This window comes from Sceloporus undulatus, chromosome 3, assembly GCF_019175285.1.
Source record: "Sceloporus undulatus isolate JIND9_A2432 ecotype Alabama chromosome 3, SceUnd_v1.1, whole genome shotgun sequence".
Classification (NCBI taxonomy): domain Eukaryota; kingdom Metazoa; phylum Chordata; class Lepidosauria; order Squamata; family Phrynosomatidae; genus Sceloporus; species Sceloporus undulatus.
In genome coordinates, this window is record NC_056524.1 from 163,960,835 (window position 1) to 163,982,376 (window position 21,542).

General features: G+C 40.1%; 1 protein-coding gene across 10 annotated transcripts in view; it reads right to left on the reverse strand.

Annotated features, from left to right (window-relative positions):
• FAM13C (family with sequence similarity 13 member C) overlaps positions 1-21,542 on the reverse strand; it is a 96,198-nt gene that overhangs the window by 60,796 nt on the left and 13,860 nt on the right. For 9 of the 10 annotated variants that reach the window (XR_006102928.1, XM_042458046.1, XM_042458050.1 and 6 more), the window contains 3 exons: positions 19,733-19,913; positions 10,989-11,110; positions 6,073-6,136 (listed from right to left, as the gene is read on the reverse strand). Coding sequence is in view for 9 of the 10 variants with exons in the window: in XM_042458046.1 (XP_042313980.1) it covers positions 6,073-6,136; positions 10,989-11,110; positions 19,733-19,913 (367 nt within the window). In the remaining variant the exon portion in view is untranslated. Of the gene's footprint in view, positions 1-5,877; positions 5,938-6,072; positions 6,137-10,988; positions 11,111-19,732; positions 19,914-21,542 lie in introns of all 10 variants that reach the window. The other variant, XM_042458045.1, reaches the window with a different exon arrangement.

The window sequence follows — 21,542 nt, forward strand, 5'->3', positions numbered from 1 at the left end:
AAAAATCTTACTTCTGTGCAGAAATATTATTTTCGGTATGGCATATGCCAATTCCTTCACAACAAATACTGGGTATGGCAACAAAAATGCGCATTTGGGGCATAGAATTAGGGTCTTGACAGACAACCCCGAAGGGGGCAGTGGGACGAGCCGGATCGGGGCTGCAGCAAACTCATGCTGAGGCCCTGATCCAGCCTTTTGAGGGTGCAAAAAGGAGCTGCAAAAAAGGCTCCTTTTTGAGCCCTCGAAGGGTGTCATAGCCATGGCAGCATGGCTATATGGCGTTCCTTTGGTGCTATGTCATATGGACGCAACACCGGAGGCATGCCATGATGCCGCATGTGATGTGGAGCGGTGAACTGCGTCAGGGTGCCCTGGGAGGGGGTGGAGTCGGGTGTGCATTGTGAGGACGCTACAACCCGACTCTGCCCCAGTCCAGCATTTCAGGCCGGTCTGTAAAGGCCCTAAGTCCGCACATATAGCATGTTTTGAGAGCGAGCGTAGTGTAGTAGTTTGAGTGTTGGACTATGACTGGAGGGCAGGATTTGAATCCCTGCTTTGCCATGAAAACCCAATAGGGTGATCTTGGGCAAGTCATACTTTCTCAGCCTCAGAGGATGGCATCGGCAAACCCCCTCCGAAGAAACTGTTCCCAGAAAAATCTGCCTTAGGGTTGCCATAAGTCAATAATGACTTGAAGACACACAACAAAAGCAACAATGACAACATTTTCTGAACAGGGAACAGCATTTTCTGTCCAGAAAATATTTCTGAACATCTTTTTCACAGGATATTGTTTCTCAAACTTTTAAAAAGCCATATCCTCTTTTGATAAATGATAAACACGCGCGCACACACAGAACTTCCTTTAAACCTGCCTCTCCAATAAATTTTTGGCATTTCAAATAATGTCACTTTAAAAAAATCAGTTTTTCAAATTAAAAAGTGTAACATGGAATATGCATTCTCAAACCACACATCCTTTCCTAGAAATCCTGGCACACACCCAGGAGAGGTCACATCCCTTTGATTGGCGATCAGAGAAAAATCTGTCAAGGTGATTCAGGGTGGTGATGGGTGAAGGAAGAGTCTATTCAAGAGGAACTAGGAATTTCCAGACATCTGGGAGCAACAGACACTTCCTCCTTACCACTGAGAAATTTCATTTCAGCTCTGAAAGAAATTCGATTTAAACTGGATGCTTTTGTTAATATGACGGTGCCGTATTTTAGGTCTTGCCCAAACAGAGACTTGGGAGGAGAGGGCTTCCTCAAAATTGGATATGGCAAATTTGAAAATGATCACAACTGCTGGTATAATATATTCTGAAATACAGGTCCTCATCATAATAATCACCATAGCTACACCTCAAACTAGAGTCCAAAATGAAGACAGTTGTGTTAATCCCTATCAGCAATTCAGTTCTAGCAGCTTTTATCTCCACCAGAAGCACATCTTTTCCATAAAATGAATGGGTGTTAATCAGAGCATGGAAAACATACTGTACTTTGGGGAAGACAGATCTTAGAATTCTCCAGCCAATATAGCCATTGGCTATTGTCTAAAAATGTAAATTTTCCAAGATATGGTCTTGATTGCCCATTCTGAATCAAGGCAACCTAAAATACTTCCCATTACAATCAACAGTTTGTAACCATATGTTATATATAGTTTCTGGGGAAATCTTCATCCTGCCTTACCACCAAATGTGAGGATTAGAACTAGGTTTATAGAGAGCTGCAAAGCCTGAAGGAAGACTTCATTGCAATGTAAGGTTCTTGAAAGTAAGGAATATGAGATTCTCATAATGCATGTCAGAATATTATATGGTGCACCCTTCCTTTATGCAGGCGATCTGTTCCAGACTCACCCCCCCCCCAGCATTAGGGAAAACCATGTATGCTCAAGCCCCATTAGACGTAATGGGGCTCATGCATGCGGCACACCGCGAGGCGCGCACAGCAGGCATGCGCCCCATTAATTCTTCTTGCTGCGCCAAGACTTCTTTCGGCGCAGGCTTCCAGCATATGCTGGAAGCCATGTAAGCCGTGCCCATATATAATGTGGGCCCACTGTACATAAGCAGAACTAGCATTGCAGTCCTACAGCAGGAATCCCATTGTTTACAAAGACATAATCATGAACAGTATTTCATACATGATTCCTCATTTTGATTAAATGCTTACCCAGCAATGCTATATAAGAACAGACATTCTCAGGGCTGGGTGTATTCCCCATCATAAGTACAAAAACTGAAGACAGTGGGAACAGAAGTTAGAAATGTAAAGAATATGTACAAATTTCCATGTCAACAATGGGAATGGTTATTTGAGAAATCAAGACACTTAATTGTGAAAATAGTCAACTGCTGTATTTTTTTTTTTTGAGAACTTTGTCTAAAAGCAAGGATGCATTTATGTAATAATAACAAAATTATACACAGGAGGCTATGCATTTTGCACAAAATACACCAATTTTTATGGAAAATATGGGAGAGTACAAAACCAATTATTTTGTGTAAATGAATTTTTCACAAAAAAAAAAAACCTCCTAACCAAATGTAAAAAAAAAAATGCACAAAATTCTCATAACCATGGCCAGTGGTGAGAAAACTTGTGAAATTACTCATTTTTTCATGTGAGAACAAAATAAAAAAATTATATTCATAGCAGAAAAAAGCAGTATCAGAATCTAATCTTTAGTTTAAGTTTTCAGCCTTTAAGACTGTAGTCAAGGGCCTGGAGGTAGAGAAATCTCAAACAGAAAAGGAAGAACTGAGGCACCTAGCAATGATCAGCCAGCTTTCTGTGCCCTCAAATAGCTCCATCCGCATCCCATGAGGTCAACAAAACAAGAAATGTGTGCCATCTACATTATTTATACAAGATACAGAACTACTTAGTTTTTTCTTGGCACGGAATGTAGGTTATCATGGTGCATCATCCTGAATTTTCTTCTCAAGCACATAGTTTAAGAAAATCATTTGTAGTGCCACATACGCCCTGTTCTTTTAAAGCAGAGGATTTGGAAATGGGGATACTAGTGAGACAACACTCCATGCATTTGTTGAAATGGATTGCAGTCTACTAAACGTTATACCAAATCAAACATATTTTTCTTTAAGATCTTTGCTATTTTTTGTGTTTAATATTCATGCATTTGTTTGCACTTGGTCTAAAGTTGCACACTCTCTGATCAAATAGGTAAATTCTCCTATCTAATTCCATTCTAATGTTGTTCAGGTTTTTGTACATTTTAATTACATTACACTGTAGTTAGAAAAAAAAGTTGGGGTTAGCAAAAAGGCAGATATAAATAAAGAGGAGGAGGCAGATTGTTATTGCTATTACTATTTGTGGTATTATTATCAATAATAACAATCATTGTGGCATTATCAACAGCAATAACAATATCAAAGAACAACTACTACAAGTAGAAAGAGAACCATCATAAACATGGGTTTTTTTTTTCTTTTTTACTTTTCAACCACAGATTTTGATCCTACCAATTGTTTTGCTATTTGCTAATGCTGCTCTGCTCTTTTTTTTCTATCTCACCTCTTTAGGGCTTTTTTTGGCACTTTACTTCTACCTGTACACAACATCTTTACATTCTTTTCTCAGGTTAAAAAAAACCCTTTTCCTGACACTTCTACACTTAAAAATACTTTTCATCAAAACTGTTTTCTTTATAAGCATAGAACAAAATATAGTTCACTGATTTGCAATTGGCTTACAAAGTAAACAAAATGGAAACACAAGTAGTGATGTATCATGTATCATTAAAAACCAAAAAAAACTAAGATGAGGCCATTCCAGCACTAATGTGACACTGGCCCTGTCTGCACAGGCCCAATAAACCAGCCTTCCCTTGTCTTCTCGGCAGGGAGACAGGATGACACACAGTCCCACCCCCAATTCTGGTGTGAACAGATTGGATGACATCCAGTTTGTTCAGCATCAGAAAAACATATTAAAATATCTCCTGTTTGTTCCAGATCTCCCTGGAAGATTCAGAGCCCTCCATTCCAATGCTGGGTGGCTTCTTAAAATGCATCCCACTAAGCTGCCTGGTGCTGCCACTGTCACCAATCACTCATTCTGGGGTCAGAACAAGAGACCCAGCTATGTCATCATCACTGGGTATCTTGTTGTGATCTCAGAGGAAAGCAACCCAAAGCAATGGACGTGCCAGGTGGCTAAGCAGGGCATGTGTGCAAACAGCTGACCAGCCTCAGAATGGAGAGCATTTATAACTGGGAAGGATCAGGGTAGTTCCAGGATCAGTATACTCTAGGCTGCCCCAAGAGTATCCTGGCCAGTAATGACAGGACCACAATTTACATTCAAAGCTAGTAGCATAGGGATGGTGAAGTAAGGGAATAACAACATATTTTCACAAGAAACTAACTTCTCAACAGGATGCTAACCAGTAACCACAGTGCGACCATCTTTCTGTTTACTCACTGTGCTTCCTCAGCCTAGGAAGTCATTCTCTAGTCCACTCTAGTTGGAAACTGCCTTTGACCTTTTGAACATACATTTTATTGCATCAGGTATGAGTATCTGGCAGTCTGTCAAATTCTTCAGACATGTAAAGGTTCCCTATATTAAGTTGGGGCAGGGGCAAAGTCTCTAATTGCTTTATCACACTAGGGGCCAAACAGGATTTAAACGAGAGTCAAACTAGAGAAAATCAGGAAATGTTGTGTGATAAACATCAGGCATTTCCTGGTTTTCTCTAGTTTAACTCTCGTTTAAATCCTGTTTGTCCCCTAGTGTGATAAAGCAGTAAGTGTCACACCGCATTTTCTCTAGAGCAATTTAATAAGCACCAGATAAAACAGTTTTCTGTATACAAATATGTTGAAATATATTGCTGTATTGCTCTATCTTTGTCATTTTATTATCAAAACATTAATAGCCTACAAATGATTTGCCGTCTAACCTGTTGATTATTCTACAACCCGTGAATTTTTAGTGTTTCTAGGAGTTAACAACAGAAGCGATCATCCACATGGATAACCACATTTTCAAACACACTCACACCCAAACAGATTTCCACAGTACATTTCTATGAAGCTCCATGAACACGTAACACAATATGCACAGAATAAGTTAGATTTTGAGGTTTCTGGGAGCTGAGGTTCAAAACTTCTTAAAAGGCACAGTTTGGGGACCACTGAGTTAGAAGATTTGCCTTCCATGGCATCTAATGAAGTCATTCCAATGGAAATGATTAAACTACCATGCATGTAAAATGCAACAACAGTGGGTCCTCACCACTAGATGTAGCACTTACTACTAAAAGTAAACAGAGCTATCCAACAGTCACTGTTCCTGCTGGAAGACAAAGTGTCACCTTCCTGATGCCTCCAGCAATAAGGGTTTTTTGTCTCTAGAAACATACTTTGAAACAACCCAAACAAAAGAATTGTTGAATATTCCTATCACTAACCTAAAATAAAACCCTGATGTAAAGTCCTGGGATGTCCCAGAATGTATAAAGAAAATGAAGGTTATTAATGGCTGTCTCCATTTTCTTTGTGTCAAGAATAATGTTGAATACAACTACACATAGAGCACTGAACCATAATGTAGCACTGGATGCTCAACTTCAAGCAGAACCCCTTCAAGCTTCTAAAAATAAATCCCACTTTAAGACAGGAGCTGCAGCCTCCATGAAGCACAGCCATTTTTAAAACAAACACAGACACCTACACACCCACACACACTTGCTTTGAGGTGAATGAGAGTTACCAACATGCAGTAATGAAATTTTGAGGTGATGAAGTCAACAGGGGCTTCAAAAACTGGCAGAGGCCACATGTGGCCCACAATCAGTGTATTAGTCACACTATTGGTCATCTAGTTTTACCTTCTCTAACTGGCAGTTATTCTCCAAGGCTTTAGGCAGATGGTCTTTCCCAACAGCTCTCTATGACAGAACATTCAAACATGTAGGCCATTGTCTGATGCTTGAAAAATATGCAACTATAAACTAGTCCTTTGTTCTTCTAACTTACTTAAACAAAAATGATAAAGATTTTAAAGATTTCTTTGATACACTTACCTCAGAGAAGTTCTGCATATGATCAGTAGCATCTTTTGGTGAAATGAATGCACTCTGGTCTGTCCTACAAAATAAACATGGACAGGGGGCAGATCACACCTCTTTCCAAATTGTATCAAATTCAGCAAGCACATAGATGCTACTGTGAAAAAATCCCATCCCACTGGATTTATGAAAAAGAAGCCTTTTCAGAATTCTACATAACTCCTTAAAATATAGATCAGAGAGAATGAAATTCACTCAGGCCAGTAGAAGAAAAGCAATCTTAGGCACGATCCAGATGGACACAAAAGGACGCCCTCATCATGTGTGAGGGGCGGCACTTCAAGACGCCCCTCACTCTCACACTTGCACGTGACAAGGGCGTCAAAACGGTGGCGCCCTGTACAGATGGGCGCCACCATCATTACATGCCGGATGCATAGCGTCCACATGTCACAGTGCCATTATGTCGCAGTGCCATTATGACATTGTGAGTGCGCCACTGACACACTGCGACGTCATAATGTTGCAAGAAGAACCCGCTTTTCGTGGGTTCTTTTTGGTCCGCGGGGAAGTCCCACGGTCTGGAGGCTGCGGCTTCCCCACTGACAAAAAACAGGCACCAGGAGACTGTCCTTTTTGGACAGTCTGTCCCGCGCCTTCTCTTTAAATTCTGATAATGCATTTGCTCAAGTTCAAATGCCACAAATCATAAACACTTAAACCAAACCAACTAATGAATAGTTATACTAACATATTAGTTAATTATTATAATAATTATATTAATATACAGTGCGTCCTCACCTTATGTGGGGGATCCGTTCCGGATCCCGCCACGTAAGGCGAATTCTGCCTATGCTCGAGCCCCATTGGAAACAGTGGGGCTCGTGCGCGGTGGTGTGGTGGCGCGGGCGCAGGCACGGGCAGGGCGCAACGGGCGCGTGCGGCCATTCAATTGAATGGGACTCGCCTCCCCTTCCGCCCCGTGCACGCTCCGCGGCTTGAGCGTGTACGCTCAAGTCCACGTATGGAGTGCTCGCGTATGGCGCGGGCGCACTGTATTCCTTCATTTAGTCTCAAAGGTGCAACAAGATCTCTCCACATACTGATTCTACAGACTAACACAGCTATATTTTTTAATTCTATTAGTGAATGTCTAAAGGTACTACACAGAACTGTAAAGAGGAAGAAGCATTAATTGAGACTTCCTGATTAGAATTACAAAGAATATTCAGAAACATTCAAAAATTGTGTTTCTCAAGTGTTGGAAAACTCTAACCGGGATAATCCTGGACTGATAACAATCTTTGCAGTTTGAGACTTTTGTTGCTAACTACCTACAAGCTGACTTTAACTTCAAAAGGAGCCCTGGTGGCGCAGTGGTTAAATGCCTGTACTGCAGCCATTCACTCGAAACCACAAGGTTGCGAGTTCAAGACCAGCTAAAGGGCCCAAGCTCGACTCAGGCTTGCATCCTTCCGAGGTCGCTAAAATGAGTACCCAGACTGTTGGGGGCAAATTAGCTTACTTGCTAATTAGCTTACTTGCTGTTCACCGCTATGATCTTTGGAATAGCAGTATATAAATAAAACAAATTATTAATTAATTATTATTAAAACACCTCAATAGCTCTGTTCAGGTCCTGCAGACTTAGACCTGTGTCTTCCTTGATTAAGGCCTGAAACAGACGGGCTGAAAGTGCTGTGCTGGCGCCAAAATTAGGGTTCCAGAGCGCGCAGCAACTGCATGCTCTGGAACCCTAATATGTGATGCGCCGCATGACACAAGTGGGACGGCGCATCCGCACTGCTGAGTGCCACGCTTGCATCTTGGATGTGTCACAGTGTGCCAATGGTGCACTGGTGACATTGTCCCAGCACACCAAAAATAATCCAGTTTTTCTGGGTTCTTTTTGGTCCAGAGGGACACCGCACAGTTTGGCTGCTGCAGTGTCCCTCCAGAGGGAAACTGGGCACCGCCAACCCATCCCTTTGGGGTGGTCTGGATTGCCCCTAAGTCTATCTATCTGGTATGTGGTCTTCTTCTCTTCGTAATGTTTTCTAACTTCAAAGCATAATTTTCTGTTCTAATGAGTCATGCCTTCTCATGATGTGACCAAAATACTTCAGCTTCAGTTTAGTCATCTTGGCTTCTAGGGAGAGTTCAAATTCAGACATGGTTGCTTTAATGCAAAATAAAATAAAATAAATCAAATTCTACCACTGAAACAGTATTTTCAGTGTCAAAAATGCTGTTTCCTGTACTCAAGAAGACTATATGTAAACAGTGTATAGAATAAATCCTCAACTAAAGCATTTTCTGCACAGAAAGAAAATATGCTTTTCTCAACAGGAAATGCTGTTTTCTGCACAAAAACATGCACATGTACAATTTTTGCATGGAATAAGTCCCAAAATGCAAACTGTCTTCAAAAACTATGCAGTTTTCAAAGACTTTCTCATATCAGGAGAAAAACCGATAAAATGATTCATTTCTTCCTTTGAGAATTAAATCAGTGAAGTACATACCCTGTCTGGATCTAGAAGGGTATATTCATTTGCTTCATTGGAAATGTGTGCCTTAAATGCATTTGTTATTGAAGAAAATGGGCACTGATTCAGCAGACAACAACTATAAACTATGGTCTACATCCTCAGATTAAGTGTGTCTGTAGAAGCTGAAAAGTAAGTGATCTGTAACAAATCATATGACCTTTTAGTTCTCATTGGGTACACAATAAACACAGCCAGACATTTCTGTCAGCACATGGAAGAAACCTTGATGTTAGCAACAATATAATTCTGCAAGTATTTTTATAATGTTTGTGGAAGACTTTGTGCATCTATGTTTATGTGCACAAACACACATACACATTGTATGTTAAAAGTACAATTGGCCCTCCATATTTGCGGCTTTGAGTTTTGCAAATTTGTTTATCTGTAGTTTTGATTAATATGTTCTCTCTAAGAATTTCTAGGTCCTGCAGCACAATTGTGCCAGAAATGGACCATAGAGTTGTGCTGGAGAACCAAGAAGTTCCTAGAGAAAACACTTCTCTAGGCATTTGTAGATCCTCCAACATGAGTCTGTAATCAACATCTGGCATGCGTTGACCACAGAATTGAACTGGAGGACCTGTAGATTTGTAGAAAAGTGTTCTCTCAGCTAAAAAGAATGTTTTTTTTAATCTGCCATTTTTCCACATTCACAGGGGTCCTGTGCCCCTAACCCCAGCAAATATGGAGGGACCACTGTATTTAAAATTGAGAAGAAGGATTCTTTTGATATATGTGTGTGAGAGAGGTTGGGACACACTGGCACACACATTGGGAAAGTTACAAAGCTGAACCTACACTGCAACTGAAGAATTCACTGTAAAAATGTTACATCTGAATTCACCTCTACTTTTCCCTTTTTTCACAGCACATATCTAAGGGCCAAAATAGACGTAACATCATGCAGTTAGCAACTAGATTAATAACTCTTTAGGATTAAATAGCAGATACAGGGTTCAGTCAAACTGGGGTTTCTAAACACATTTCATGGGATACTATGGTCTTGGTCCAAATTATAGTTTCTAAGGTATTCTTCCACTAAAAGAATTGTACTAAATACTTGTTGAGGTAATGTAAAATTAATTTGGTCTCTCCTGGGTTCCAATAATTTCAAAGTATGTGTTGAGTTTTGATGTGTATGGATCATACTAGTAAACACCGGTGTTGACAGAAGACTTGAATATACAGTTGTCCCTCCATTTGCTCAGAGTTTGAATCTGCGTCCTTCGCTTACTTGCGAGGGGCAAACGGAGGGACTTAAAATGGGGCATGCACCCACATAGCACACCTTCAAGTGCCCATGGGGGTGCGCCACTATTCAAGCCAATAGGGCTTGAATATCTGCGGATTTCCATTTTCGGGGGGGGGGGGGGGCAGAACGCATCCCCCATGAAAATGGAGGGGCAACTTTTTTCCCCAACAGTAGGCATAAGCTGCTGATATCACAAGGTTCCAGTGCCTATTGTTTACACTGAGAGGAAAGCTTTGGTTGACACCAATAGGAATTTTCTTCCTAATGAAGATAAGGCAACAGGTAGGGGCTGATCTGGATAAGACTGTAGTGGGGGAGAAGGGATAAAAGCCTCCTAAACTCCATCAAGATCCCAGCCCTGCTTTTTCCCCATTTAAAAAAAGAATCCAAGTAATTGCTAATTGTATAAATAGTGTCATTTTTGGTTTCACCCTCAGTAAGTCTTGAAATTCTGAAATCTGAGCCACACTGGAAACACTTAAAATAATTTACACAGTGTGGTAGAAACAGAGGGTAGTCAGGAAAATAAGCATGGGATCTTTTCCCACTTGGTCAAAAACAGCTGTTATTAATAGTCACAGAGAGAAACAAAAAGGTCAGTGGTTCATAATGTTTTTCCTAGCAACGTGCCCAATGCCCATCAGTCACACAGTCTGTACCTGCTTTTGCCATAGAAGTAAACAATTTCCACTGGCCTCTCTGATGAGACTAAAATAAAAATCACTGGTTGGAGAAGGTCACAAAATTTAGCTTCTCTTCATTCAGAGCTCAGGTTACCTTCTTCTCCCCACTGCCACCCCCTTGTTTTTTCTTTTGATCCCATGGAGTATCTACACAGCTATCTCTAAAAGACATAAGAAGTCTGAACAGCATATGACCAACCAGTCACCTAAGGTCCCCTGTCAGGAACTCTCTCTGTGTTACAAAAGCTAATGTTTTTGTAAAATTTGTTCAGCTAGAAGAAAGAAAGAAAGAAAAGATAAGAAAGACCAGGGCAAAGATCCCAAAGAGGTACAAAATATGCACTTGTTCAATTTGTGCAAGGCTGTAAGTCAAGAAGCACCAGTGTCAGCCTTGATCTGCATCTTAGCAGAAATGACAAGATTTCTTTACTAAGGAGAGAATACCTGGGTTGAAACTTGATGACTGTTTCCTGGTATCTGAATGCCACATTCTCTGGGTAATCATTAGCTGGCGTGCCTGATTTCCTCTGACAGTCGGAGAGCCAAGGCAATGCATTTCCCATGTCCTGAGGAAAAGAGAGAGGGAGAAACACACAGAGAGAAATACAACATACTCAAGTAAACAGTGGCCAGACGGATGTCAAGTGTCTATTTTTGGAGGGACTGGAAAAAAAAGAGTATGTGTGTAATCAAAGCTGATCTAGAGAAAGGAGGGAAGAGGAGGAATGCCAGAGGGGAAAGCACAGCTTCTGTACTGTATTTTTGCCTCAACACAAGAGTAGCAACTTGGTGTAAAAATTGTAGTGAGGGGGGGCACACACAGCACAACGAATATCTGTGTATAATATCTATGCTCCTGCTTTTCTTTGATGCCAGTTTTGTTAAACACATCACACCTTAAAACCAACAATTTAATTTCTGCAATATAATTCAGTGCTATTGCTATTTCTGATGCAGGCCATCGATATCACAGTACAAGGGATGGGCAACCCACAATTCCTCCCCAGACATCCTAAAACTGCTGAACTTCAGCAACAAAAAGGGAATTTCCCTTTTGAAAGAAGCAGATGCTAAGGTGTTGTTGTTTTATTTTCCTTGAGGAGGTTGTCTCTTGTGATGCAACTGAAAATGGGGAGCAAGCCACAAAAGCCCATTTAGAGCATATACACTTGTCCCTCCACATTTGCTGGGGTTAGGGGCACAGGAGCCCTCTGAATGTGGAAAAACCGCAAATAACAAAAACACTGTGTTTTTTAAGTGAGAGAACACTTCTCTAGAAATCTCTAGGTCATCCAGTGCAACTCTGTGGTCAACATCTGCCAAACACTGACCACAGAATTGTGCTGGAGAAGCTACAAATGCCTAGTGGAGTGTTCTCTCTAAGACTCTATAGGTCCTTCAGTGTGACTTTTGGTTAAAGTTGACCATAGAGTTGTGCTGGAGAACCGAGATATTCCTAGAGAGCACATATTAATAAAATCAGTGAATGATCAAAGCCACAAAATTCAAAGCCGCAAACGTGGAGGGACAAGTGTATTTTGGTTTGGTTTAAAACAGCATGTCTAATTTTCTACTAAAGTAGATGCCATGGCAGTGAGGATGTGGCCTGAAACAAGTCTTGGAGAACAAGGAAATTATTTCCCTTCAACATACTGAACTTCCCCATCTTGCAGTGGTGCGTTGTTTTCCAACCAATTCCTACCTTCAAGGAGCCTTTTTTGCAATTATTCATCTGCTACAAAATCTAAGCATATTGCAAATGTGTTAGAGCAGGGGTGGGAGTCATGATGCCTGCAAACTTCATATGGTCAAGGTGTGTGTGTCTTGTGTAGCGCTTGACCTCACCCCACTGATACATCTGGACTTCATTTTTTCCCCAAATATTCTGCCCATTTGAAAACCAATTTTACAGTAAGAAATGTGTGTCAGTAATTTTCTCAGATGTTACAATGTGAAAGAGCAATGGGACAGATCCTTAACAGACATTACAGGCATTCACACATAACTTTCAACCAGAGTTTGGAAAAATACAACTATAACAACTCTTTGGCTGGCAAGGCTGCAGGACCCTGGTTTGAACTCCAAATCTCAAATCTTAGGAGTTGCATACTTTATGTTCACTGTATTAACTTGTGTATAAATACCTGCTTTCAGTTCAAATCAAGTATTCACTGGCAATCATTTCTAGCTTGATCCTAAGCACTAATTCTCATTCATGGGGAAAGACTGTACAGTACTGTAACTCATCTGACTGAATACTCCATCATTTAAAACAAATCTTAGCTGCATCTTCTCCTGAAAAACTAGTTTTCTACACAGAGAGGTTTTAAAAATGGATGATTGTGCAAAAGAAGCAACAGAGCTAATTTCTAGCTCTCATTCATGGCTTCACACAGTAAAGGTGACCACTAAAGATTTTTGGCTCTGTACTGCATGTGAAACCAAATAGCTTGCCCTTGAAACAAAGAGGTCAGCATTGGTTTCACCCTTCCATTCATAACTGATCTTTTATTTGTTGGACAGAAGTGTTAATCAATAGGATTAATCAATACGATAATTTGGTTAATGTGGAAACTGCAGAGCAATGATGAGCCCCAGCAGTGTGTAGAAGACAACTAGTACGTATATCTTTTTAATAGACTTTGTGCATCTCATAATTCTTCCAGTGCAAGCAAATTCAGGCAATCGTTTCCTTAGCTGAAGGAAGGACAAATGCACCAATTCACCCAAAACCAAAGATTTCCTCAATCTCTTTAAGGAGTACCGTATTCATCCAATTAAAAATAGAAATAATCATATGGACTGGATGATCACTTGGGATGTGACTAAGAATAAAATTTAGTATATTTGATAAACCTGGTCCCTAGATGATCTTATAAAGACATTTCCCCTCACAGTTGACTTTTTCCATTGCAAATGGGGGGAAATATTTCATATTACCATACCAAAAAAGATCATTCAGGGCTCACCTGTAATGCAGAAATAATGTAGTTTGACATTGCTTTAACTGCCATAGCTCAGTCCTATGGAATCATGGGATCTGTAGTTTCTTGTGGTATCAGAGCTCTTTAATAGAGAAGACTACATACCTCACAAAACTACAAATCCCAGATTTCTATAGCATTGAGACATAGTAATTAAAGTGGTGTCAAAGTACATTATTTCTGCAGTGCAGATGGAGCCTCAATCATGACCAGAGGAAGATCCAGAATAGAGGACACTAATAATAATAATAATAATAATAATAATAATAATAATAATTATTATTATTATTATTATTATTTATATTTATATTACTACGCTACTACAGAAATGTTTAAGACTTTCAAATGTTTGTTATAGTGGGATTGCTAGTATTCTTTCTGCTATGAGCCTTATGTTCTTGCTTGCTAAAGCATCCTTCATGCTGAGTCACCGAAGGTTTGGAATTCATTGTTGTCCTCATTTAGTATAAACTAAACTATAGAATTTTAAATGGAGATTTCCAGCATCTCTGCCTCCACCGATTTGTATCTGTATCATCATCACCCACTTATATCCTTGGTGCTCCATTCTGCCAATTAGCCCAAAATTAATACATTCTGTCTGCTCTAGTTTTTAACCCAGGGAGCTTCATGTCTTTTTAGAAGTATACCTCTGTGCCAATTAAGGCTCCAAGAGTGAATCATGTCATAATCCATATTCATGGCTATGCATATGAAACATGAGTGAAAGAAGAAAACACACTTTGCATTTGGAAAGTTACTTTAAATAAGTAATTCATGAGAGATATAGCTCCAAGCCACCACTATCACCCCAACACATGACTAGTTTACTGCCTAGTGGCAGCTGGTAGCTCCCACATCACTAGGGTTATAAAACTACTTTGGGTTTTAGTAAGAGAGTCTGCAGTGATTTCAGTGTTGAACTATGATTCTGGAGATCAGGACATTAATCTTGGCTTGGCAATGGAAACTGGCTGGGTGACCTTGGGCAAGTCACACTCTCCCAGCCTCAAAGAATGGCACTAGCAAGGCCCCTCTTAAAGAAACTTGCCAAGAAAAGCCCCTAATCGAGTCTTGTTAGGCTCACCATAAGTCAGAAATTACTCGAAGTCACACCACAACAACAGCAACCAAAAGCACTTTAAAAGAGTTGTCCAAGGTGCCAGATATATCTTGAGAGTAGAGTTCAGCCCTTTGGGTATGGCCTTTCATGTTTAGAGTAAATGCCAGAGGACATTCGCAATCCCATTGCCATGGAAGCCACTAGTCACCATTGTAGTTTCTGTTAGCATTGCAATTTTTTAAAAATAACTTGCCAAATGTTCTTCACTTTCACATTTCTGAAGCTAACTTACCATTAATTGAAGGCTGTGTTACTGGACTGTGTGGACAGCCATTTCACATGGGTAAGTCATTGTCATGTTACAAATATCATAGATATTTAAACTTTCTTTAAAGGTCAAGACTGCTGTAGTTGCCCATGGATGCAATTACGTCACCTGAACTTTCAAGCTGGCTATGGTCAGCCACAGGAGACAGAACACTAGTTTCCAGCACATTTGTGCTCAATGCTGAACACACGAGGCAACTGCAGTGGGAAAACCCCTCATTTTCAAAAGGACAGTAAACATTTTTATCTACAACAGTACACTTGACAAGTATTTACTATAAGACGTAGGCTCATCCAAGAGCCTAAATGCCCTAAAGGCACCAGATCCTGTCTGATCTTGGTGGCTAAATAGGGTTGACCCTGGTGAGTACTTGGTTGGGAGACCATCAATAAATACCAAGTGCTGTAGGCTATATTTTGAAGGAATTAATTGGCAAAACCATCTCTGAGTATTCCTTGCCTAAGAAACTATGAAACTGATGGGTCACCATAAGTCAACAAGCAACGTGAAATCACATACACACATAAGCTCCTCCGAGCTGACTTTACTCATTTCGCCAGTAATTCTAGGTGGTTAATTGCTATTTTGCTCTCCAATTATTTCCTCCAAGAGTAGAAGGGCATCAAAAGGTCCTCAACATTGGTCAGGAAGGCTCATTTCCTTCCTTCCTTCCTTCTTTCTGGAAGTCTCATTTGTGCCAAAATAGCTTAAATCTCACAATTTGGCACCATGTTCTCATATTTCAAGTGGCATGCATTTAAGCAGCCAGCTGAACATCAGCCTGTTTTCTCACTATCAAGTACTCCAGCTGAGAGTCCAGGTGTTCTGGAAAACATAAGCTTTCCAAACACTGTTGGTCTGTTACCTCCTGGTTTTTTGTTGTTGTTGTTTTGTAATGAAAGAGTCTAAGCCCTTGAGCAGCAGAACTGATTTTGATCAGAAAGAACCAACTGTCACAGGATGGAAATATACAGATGCATAGTAAACACACAGCCAGAACTGCTTTTACAAAAATACATTTATGGGACTTGAAATAATAGAGAATTCCAGAGTTTTCAATTCTGCTCCTGCTCCACAAAGAAGTTGAACAACAAATCAGGCTGTGCCCTTGTACCATTGTAAATATAGGATATCCATGTAATTTGTTCTGTTCTTCAGTGCATGCACTTTATAAACAAATTCATCCAAGAACTTAATAAAGTGATGTTTTGAAATACAAATCCCAGAATCCCCCAGCCAACTTTAGGGTGAGATTTTTGTAAGTACTGTAGTGTAAAAAGGTAACTTTCTCAAACTTTGCTTTCTCTCTGACTTCTATTTGTATTTGCAACATTTATTTCATCAATGTAAAAATGTGAGGATCTCAATAGCTGAGAACAAATCACTCTTTCTGATGCTTCCCATTTCCCACCAATCTCCAACAGTTTACTCCAAAGGAATGTGATCTTCCTTTGGACTCCTAAATTCTAAAAACATATGTACAAGCACACTTAAATATCCTTCTTTGTATATTTCCACAAAGATAACAAATGAACATGTATAAGTGTGTGCTGTGAATGAGACAGATGGTGCCTGGCATCCCACACATTTCAGACTACTTTCCAAAAACTCATCTCCCAATATGCCTTTAAGTTAATACTTTCATAATGTGGATATAAACTATGGCCCTGTGCACACTGGCCTTAAAAGGCTGGGTTGGGGTCAGAATCGGGGCGTAACGTCTACATGACACATGCCCAGGCTCCGCCCCAGGGTTGTGTGATGCCGCATGCTGCATTGCATGATGCGCAGCGTCATGGTGCTCCTCCAGTGCTGCATCCAGATGATGCAGTGCCAAAGGAGCACTGTAAAGCCGCAGCACCGTAGCTATTGCACCCTTTGCAGGGTGCAAAAAGGAGCCGCTTTTTGCAGCTCCTTTTTGTATCCTGGAAAGACCAGATTGGGGCCGTGGTGTGTGGTTGCCTCAGCCCCAATCCAGCTGTCAAAGAGGCGGCTGGAGGTTGCCCCTTCGTGGCTGTGTGTACAGCCCCTTTGTCTCGTATAGTTTGATACAGAGTAAAGGCAGAAAGCATGTAGCCTTTATGTTGAACTGCAATTGTTGTTGGACTCCAATTCCCATCAGCCCTAGCCAACATACTTAATGGTGAGGAATTATGTGAGTTACAGTTCAACGTCAGGAGGGCTACACATTCCCCATCCTTGAAGCTAAATTGCATTTGCAGAAATATCATATTGTGTACATGTCTTGTCAGACTGTACCAGTTCATGAAAGTCTTCCTATTTGGAAACTCTTTGCCACCAAGGAAGCTCACTGAAAGGCAATGTTACCAAGCCTGGTGTTGTCCCTGATGGGATGGCTTTTTGTGTTTTGTATTGTTTTTAAACGGAGTAAACAATATGTTAAAACAGAGTGGCTAGACAACATAATGCATTATAAATGACCAGATTGTCTTAGAAGAGATTTTTAACAACACTTGTAGAACAAAATATGTGCTTACAGTGGGCAACAGAGGTAATGACAGGTAGTTAAGTGTGTACTGTGGTGTTTCTTCATTGTCTTCCTTAATCTTTCACTTCTTGGCCTATAGAGTGATTTTCTCAGGATTTACTTCACTTCTTGTTCCTCATTTCCTTCAACCCTCATCTTAGCCATGTAGCTGCAGCTATCTATCAGACATGTAATTTCCTTAATCAGTGTCTACTCTTCCTGTATTATGATCTTTGATGCTGATTCCAAGATGTCAGCTTCCACATAAAGCCAGCATATAGTTTGTATTATATTCATCCCACTTTCCACTCCATCACAGCCCAGCTGTAAAAAACCACTATCCAATGGTACATACAACTCTCCTTACATTAGTCAACTCTGCATGTTTGTTCTTTCTTTCATTCCTGGTGCAAATGCTGAAAATCCCATATCTTTATCTTTTTAAAAAACTTAGACTATGGAATATTTGCGACAAGAGGTTTTGTGAAGCATGAAGCTTTTTTAGTCATGCAAGATGAATGTCAATTCAACATACATTCCTCTAATTACAAAATAGATACATATCTTGAAAGCAGGAAAAAGAATGCTATCAAGATCACAGAAAGCAAAAAAGAACCCAAATAAGGATTTTAAAAGAATGCTCAGTGTAGAGAAATATTTTAAATACTATGTAACTCAAAGAACACACCTCGCTAACAGTATGTTACACCTCTGTAACAGTAATCTTATGCCTGTTTACTTAGCAGTAAACTCCATTGTACACAGTGGATTTCCGTGTCAATACACATACATAGTAATGTATTTTTCAATTCTTCAGTGTTAAAATGTTAAGGCACTGCAATTTAGTTAAGCATGCTATACTAAAAAGCCAAGCAATATGATCATAAACATCCAGAGCCTATCAGTTACCTTTTGGACTACAACTCCCATAATCTCCTAGACAGAATGGGAAGTGGCCATAGTGGCCAAAGGATTCTGAGATCTGACTCCAAGAAGTAAATTTCCCAAGCTCTGCCTTTAAGACACCTAAGGTTTCCAAAGAGCTCTGTTTAGTATTTAAAAGCAAAACAATTATCAATGACTAAATATGGGTTTTCCTTGAAGGAACATCCATTTCTTTCTATCAGGGTTTCCCCATATGACCAAAGACAACATCATTCCAGACAGATCCTCAAGCCATGTAGCAAGGTGATGATGGGTAGAAAAGACTGAGATCACCTTCCATGACACTGATTTTAAATGGCAAGGAAAGTAGTTGCATGCCCCACTCAATCCACGTCATAACTTTATTCCCTAAAAACTGTGTCTAAGACTGCATAGTACGACACACAGGGATGGAGATCTCAAACCTCTTAGTGAATCTGTATTTCTGAGGGACCAGGCCATCCCCCCCACACACACACACAATTAGTTAGTTTGGACAAGGACTTTAATTAAAGAGGCAAAGAAAACCATGGAACTGTGTGTCACTGGCCATGTCATTGCAACCTGCTTTGGAATAGCTTCCATTGAATCTCCAGAGATCTCTCATCCCTCCTTTGTCTCATTTGTTTGATTTGAGGTTTTTTACATGAATGGCAGGCTCTGAGCAACTAGCTATAATGTTTATTATAAGGCCCTTTCAATCAGAAACAAAGTTGATTAAGTTGATGCTTAATTTGTCATGTGTAATGACATCCCCAGGTCCCACCCTCTATCACATCACCTGGCATTGTCCCCCAATCTCAAGTTTTGACCATTAAATCTCAGGGAGTAGGACGCCCCTGACTGGATGCCAAAACAGAAGCTGGTCAGTGTCAGTGTGCAATGCCAACACAATTGGGGCAGATCTAAGATTTATCTAGTGTTTCACTGCACAGATAAAGCCTGTTAACAAGACAAATTATGCTATGTAGCGACAGGAAAGGGTAATGACTTATCATAGGAAAGGTGAAGCAAGGCAAAGTGTTGCTGATACTCTTTCGTTTTCTGGGGGCCGTTTTGTTTTGTACTCCACATATATATAGTAGCACAAGGTACGGAATTCCAACCTAGTTCCTTAAAGACCCATGATTTTCAGGCGTGCAAAAGTTATCTATTTTGGACTACAACGCCCAGAATCCTCCAGCCACAATATCCAGGGGCAATACTGTCTGTGGGATTTTGGAAACTGCAGTCCAAAAACGTAATTTTTCCAAGGTTTGTTTACAATGGAATGTAGTTGATGATGCATAACCATGATCACCAGTGAAAGCAAGTTGCCCCTAAGTTGCATTTAAATGTTTGGTTTTCCCCTTACTGAATTGCATTATAAAATTGCAGTGCAAAGATAAGAACTATTATTACCTGACTTTCTTCATGGTTTTTCCCATTTTCTGTTTTTGAAATAGATGTGGGCTTTCGGGATTTTAAGTTCCCCATTCCAACCCTTAATGTGCCATCACAGGGTGTCTGTGTATCTTGGAACACTGCCTGGTTTTCCTCTAAGACTATAGCTCTGTCTGGGTAGTTTTCCTTGTTTTCATCTCTAGAAGAAATAAAAGTAAATTTTACAGGCACTAGGAAGAAATTCAGTCACCAAAAGAGTGAGCAAAAATGCGATGCTCAAAACATCATGCTCATGCTTTATTTTTAGATTTTTAAAAGAAATATACAGAACTTACAGTAGGCTCATTCTTTCCTCCTGTTAAATTAACATTCTAGGACAGAAGTATGAACAAGTGCAAAGTTTTAAAGCTGCTAAAATATCACCTCAAAGCTGAGAATGTGGTTTCTTAATCAGAACATATATCATATTGACACAACACAGAAATTGCCTTATTCCACATCATACCACTAGTTCAACTAGCCTAGTTTTGTCTAGTATTAGTACTGTACTGGAAATCCCTACTTTTGCCTTCTATCACTGATAGGGATAACCATGGGAATTCCTTTCCCAGCATTACAGGAAAGTTCCCCAATGCTAGAGGCAGGCTTTCTAAAGCAGTAGGAGTGGAGATTCTATTGTTATTGCTGAACACTGTTTTTTGGTGGTAAGACCAATGTTTCCACTTTCAATGATATAAAAAGACTGTCTCTACTACTGCGGGGATCCAACCAAACTGATCAGAGATAGCATGGAGGTCTTGTCTTCCCACACCAGACACAACCTTTTCTAGCCCTGGGAGCAAATCTTCAGTGGCTGAAGCAATTGGCCTTTCCCATCATTGCCACCTGATTCTTTTGGCTGGAGATGTCTGGATGTATGACTTTCTGCATTCCAAATGTGGACTCCGTCACTGAGCTATGGTCACTCTAACCTATGACCCTGGAAGCCAAACAATGCCCACAGCTCACTGATGGAGTCCCACCAGGTACCTGATAATCCTTCTGGTCTTGTCACCCAACCATGACCACAAGAGCAGGCCAAAACAGTTTTTTGCAAATAACAAATACAGTTCACAAACTGTGTAGGCCTACCATATATTTTTCTAATTATGTGCAATTATGTGCAAATTTTGTACAGAATAAGTCTTGAATTGTGAATAGGCTTCAAAAAATGCATGGTTTTCATACATGCTCAGAGCAAGAAGAAAACTGCTAAAATTACTCACTGCTTCCTTCCAGAAAAAAACTTACATCCCTGTTTCTAAGGAATTAGAGAATACTTCCAGGGAAAGATCCTGTGACTGTTTGTAAACCTGTCAAACATAAATTGCCTTCACAGTCACAAATAGCCTCACCCTTTCCAAAGTAACAACACACACACACACACACACACACACACACACACACATATATATATATATATATATATATATAGGGTACTCATATACACATTAAACACACACAAAGGCAGAAAATCATCACCACAAGAGATACAAAAGAGGACATAATTTTATACAAAATATGCATAGGTCCATTTGGATAGGTACATATTTTGGAATATTTATTATAATTGAAATAGAAAAGCAGTGCATTTTTCCTTAGTAGGGGAAGATGTTGAGCAATATGGCTACTCAGTATGTTATCCAGATGCTGCTGATATAATGGCACCTGATGTCCTTCATTTTTTTTTAATCTTTAAAATGGGCATTTTAAATCCTTCACCCCAATATGGCAGTCATCTCATTGCATCCACAGATTCTTTATCTGAGGATTGAAGCATCCACAGCTT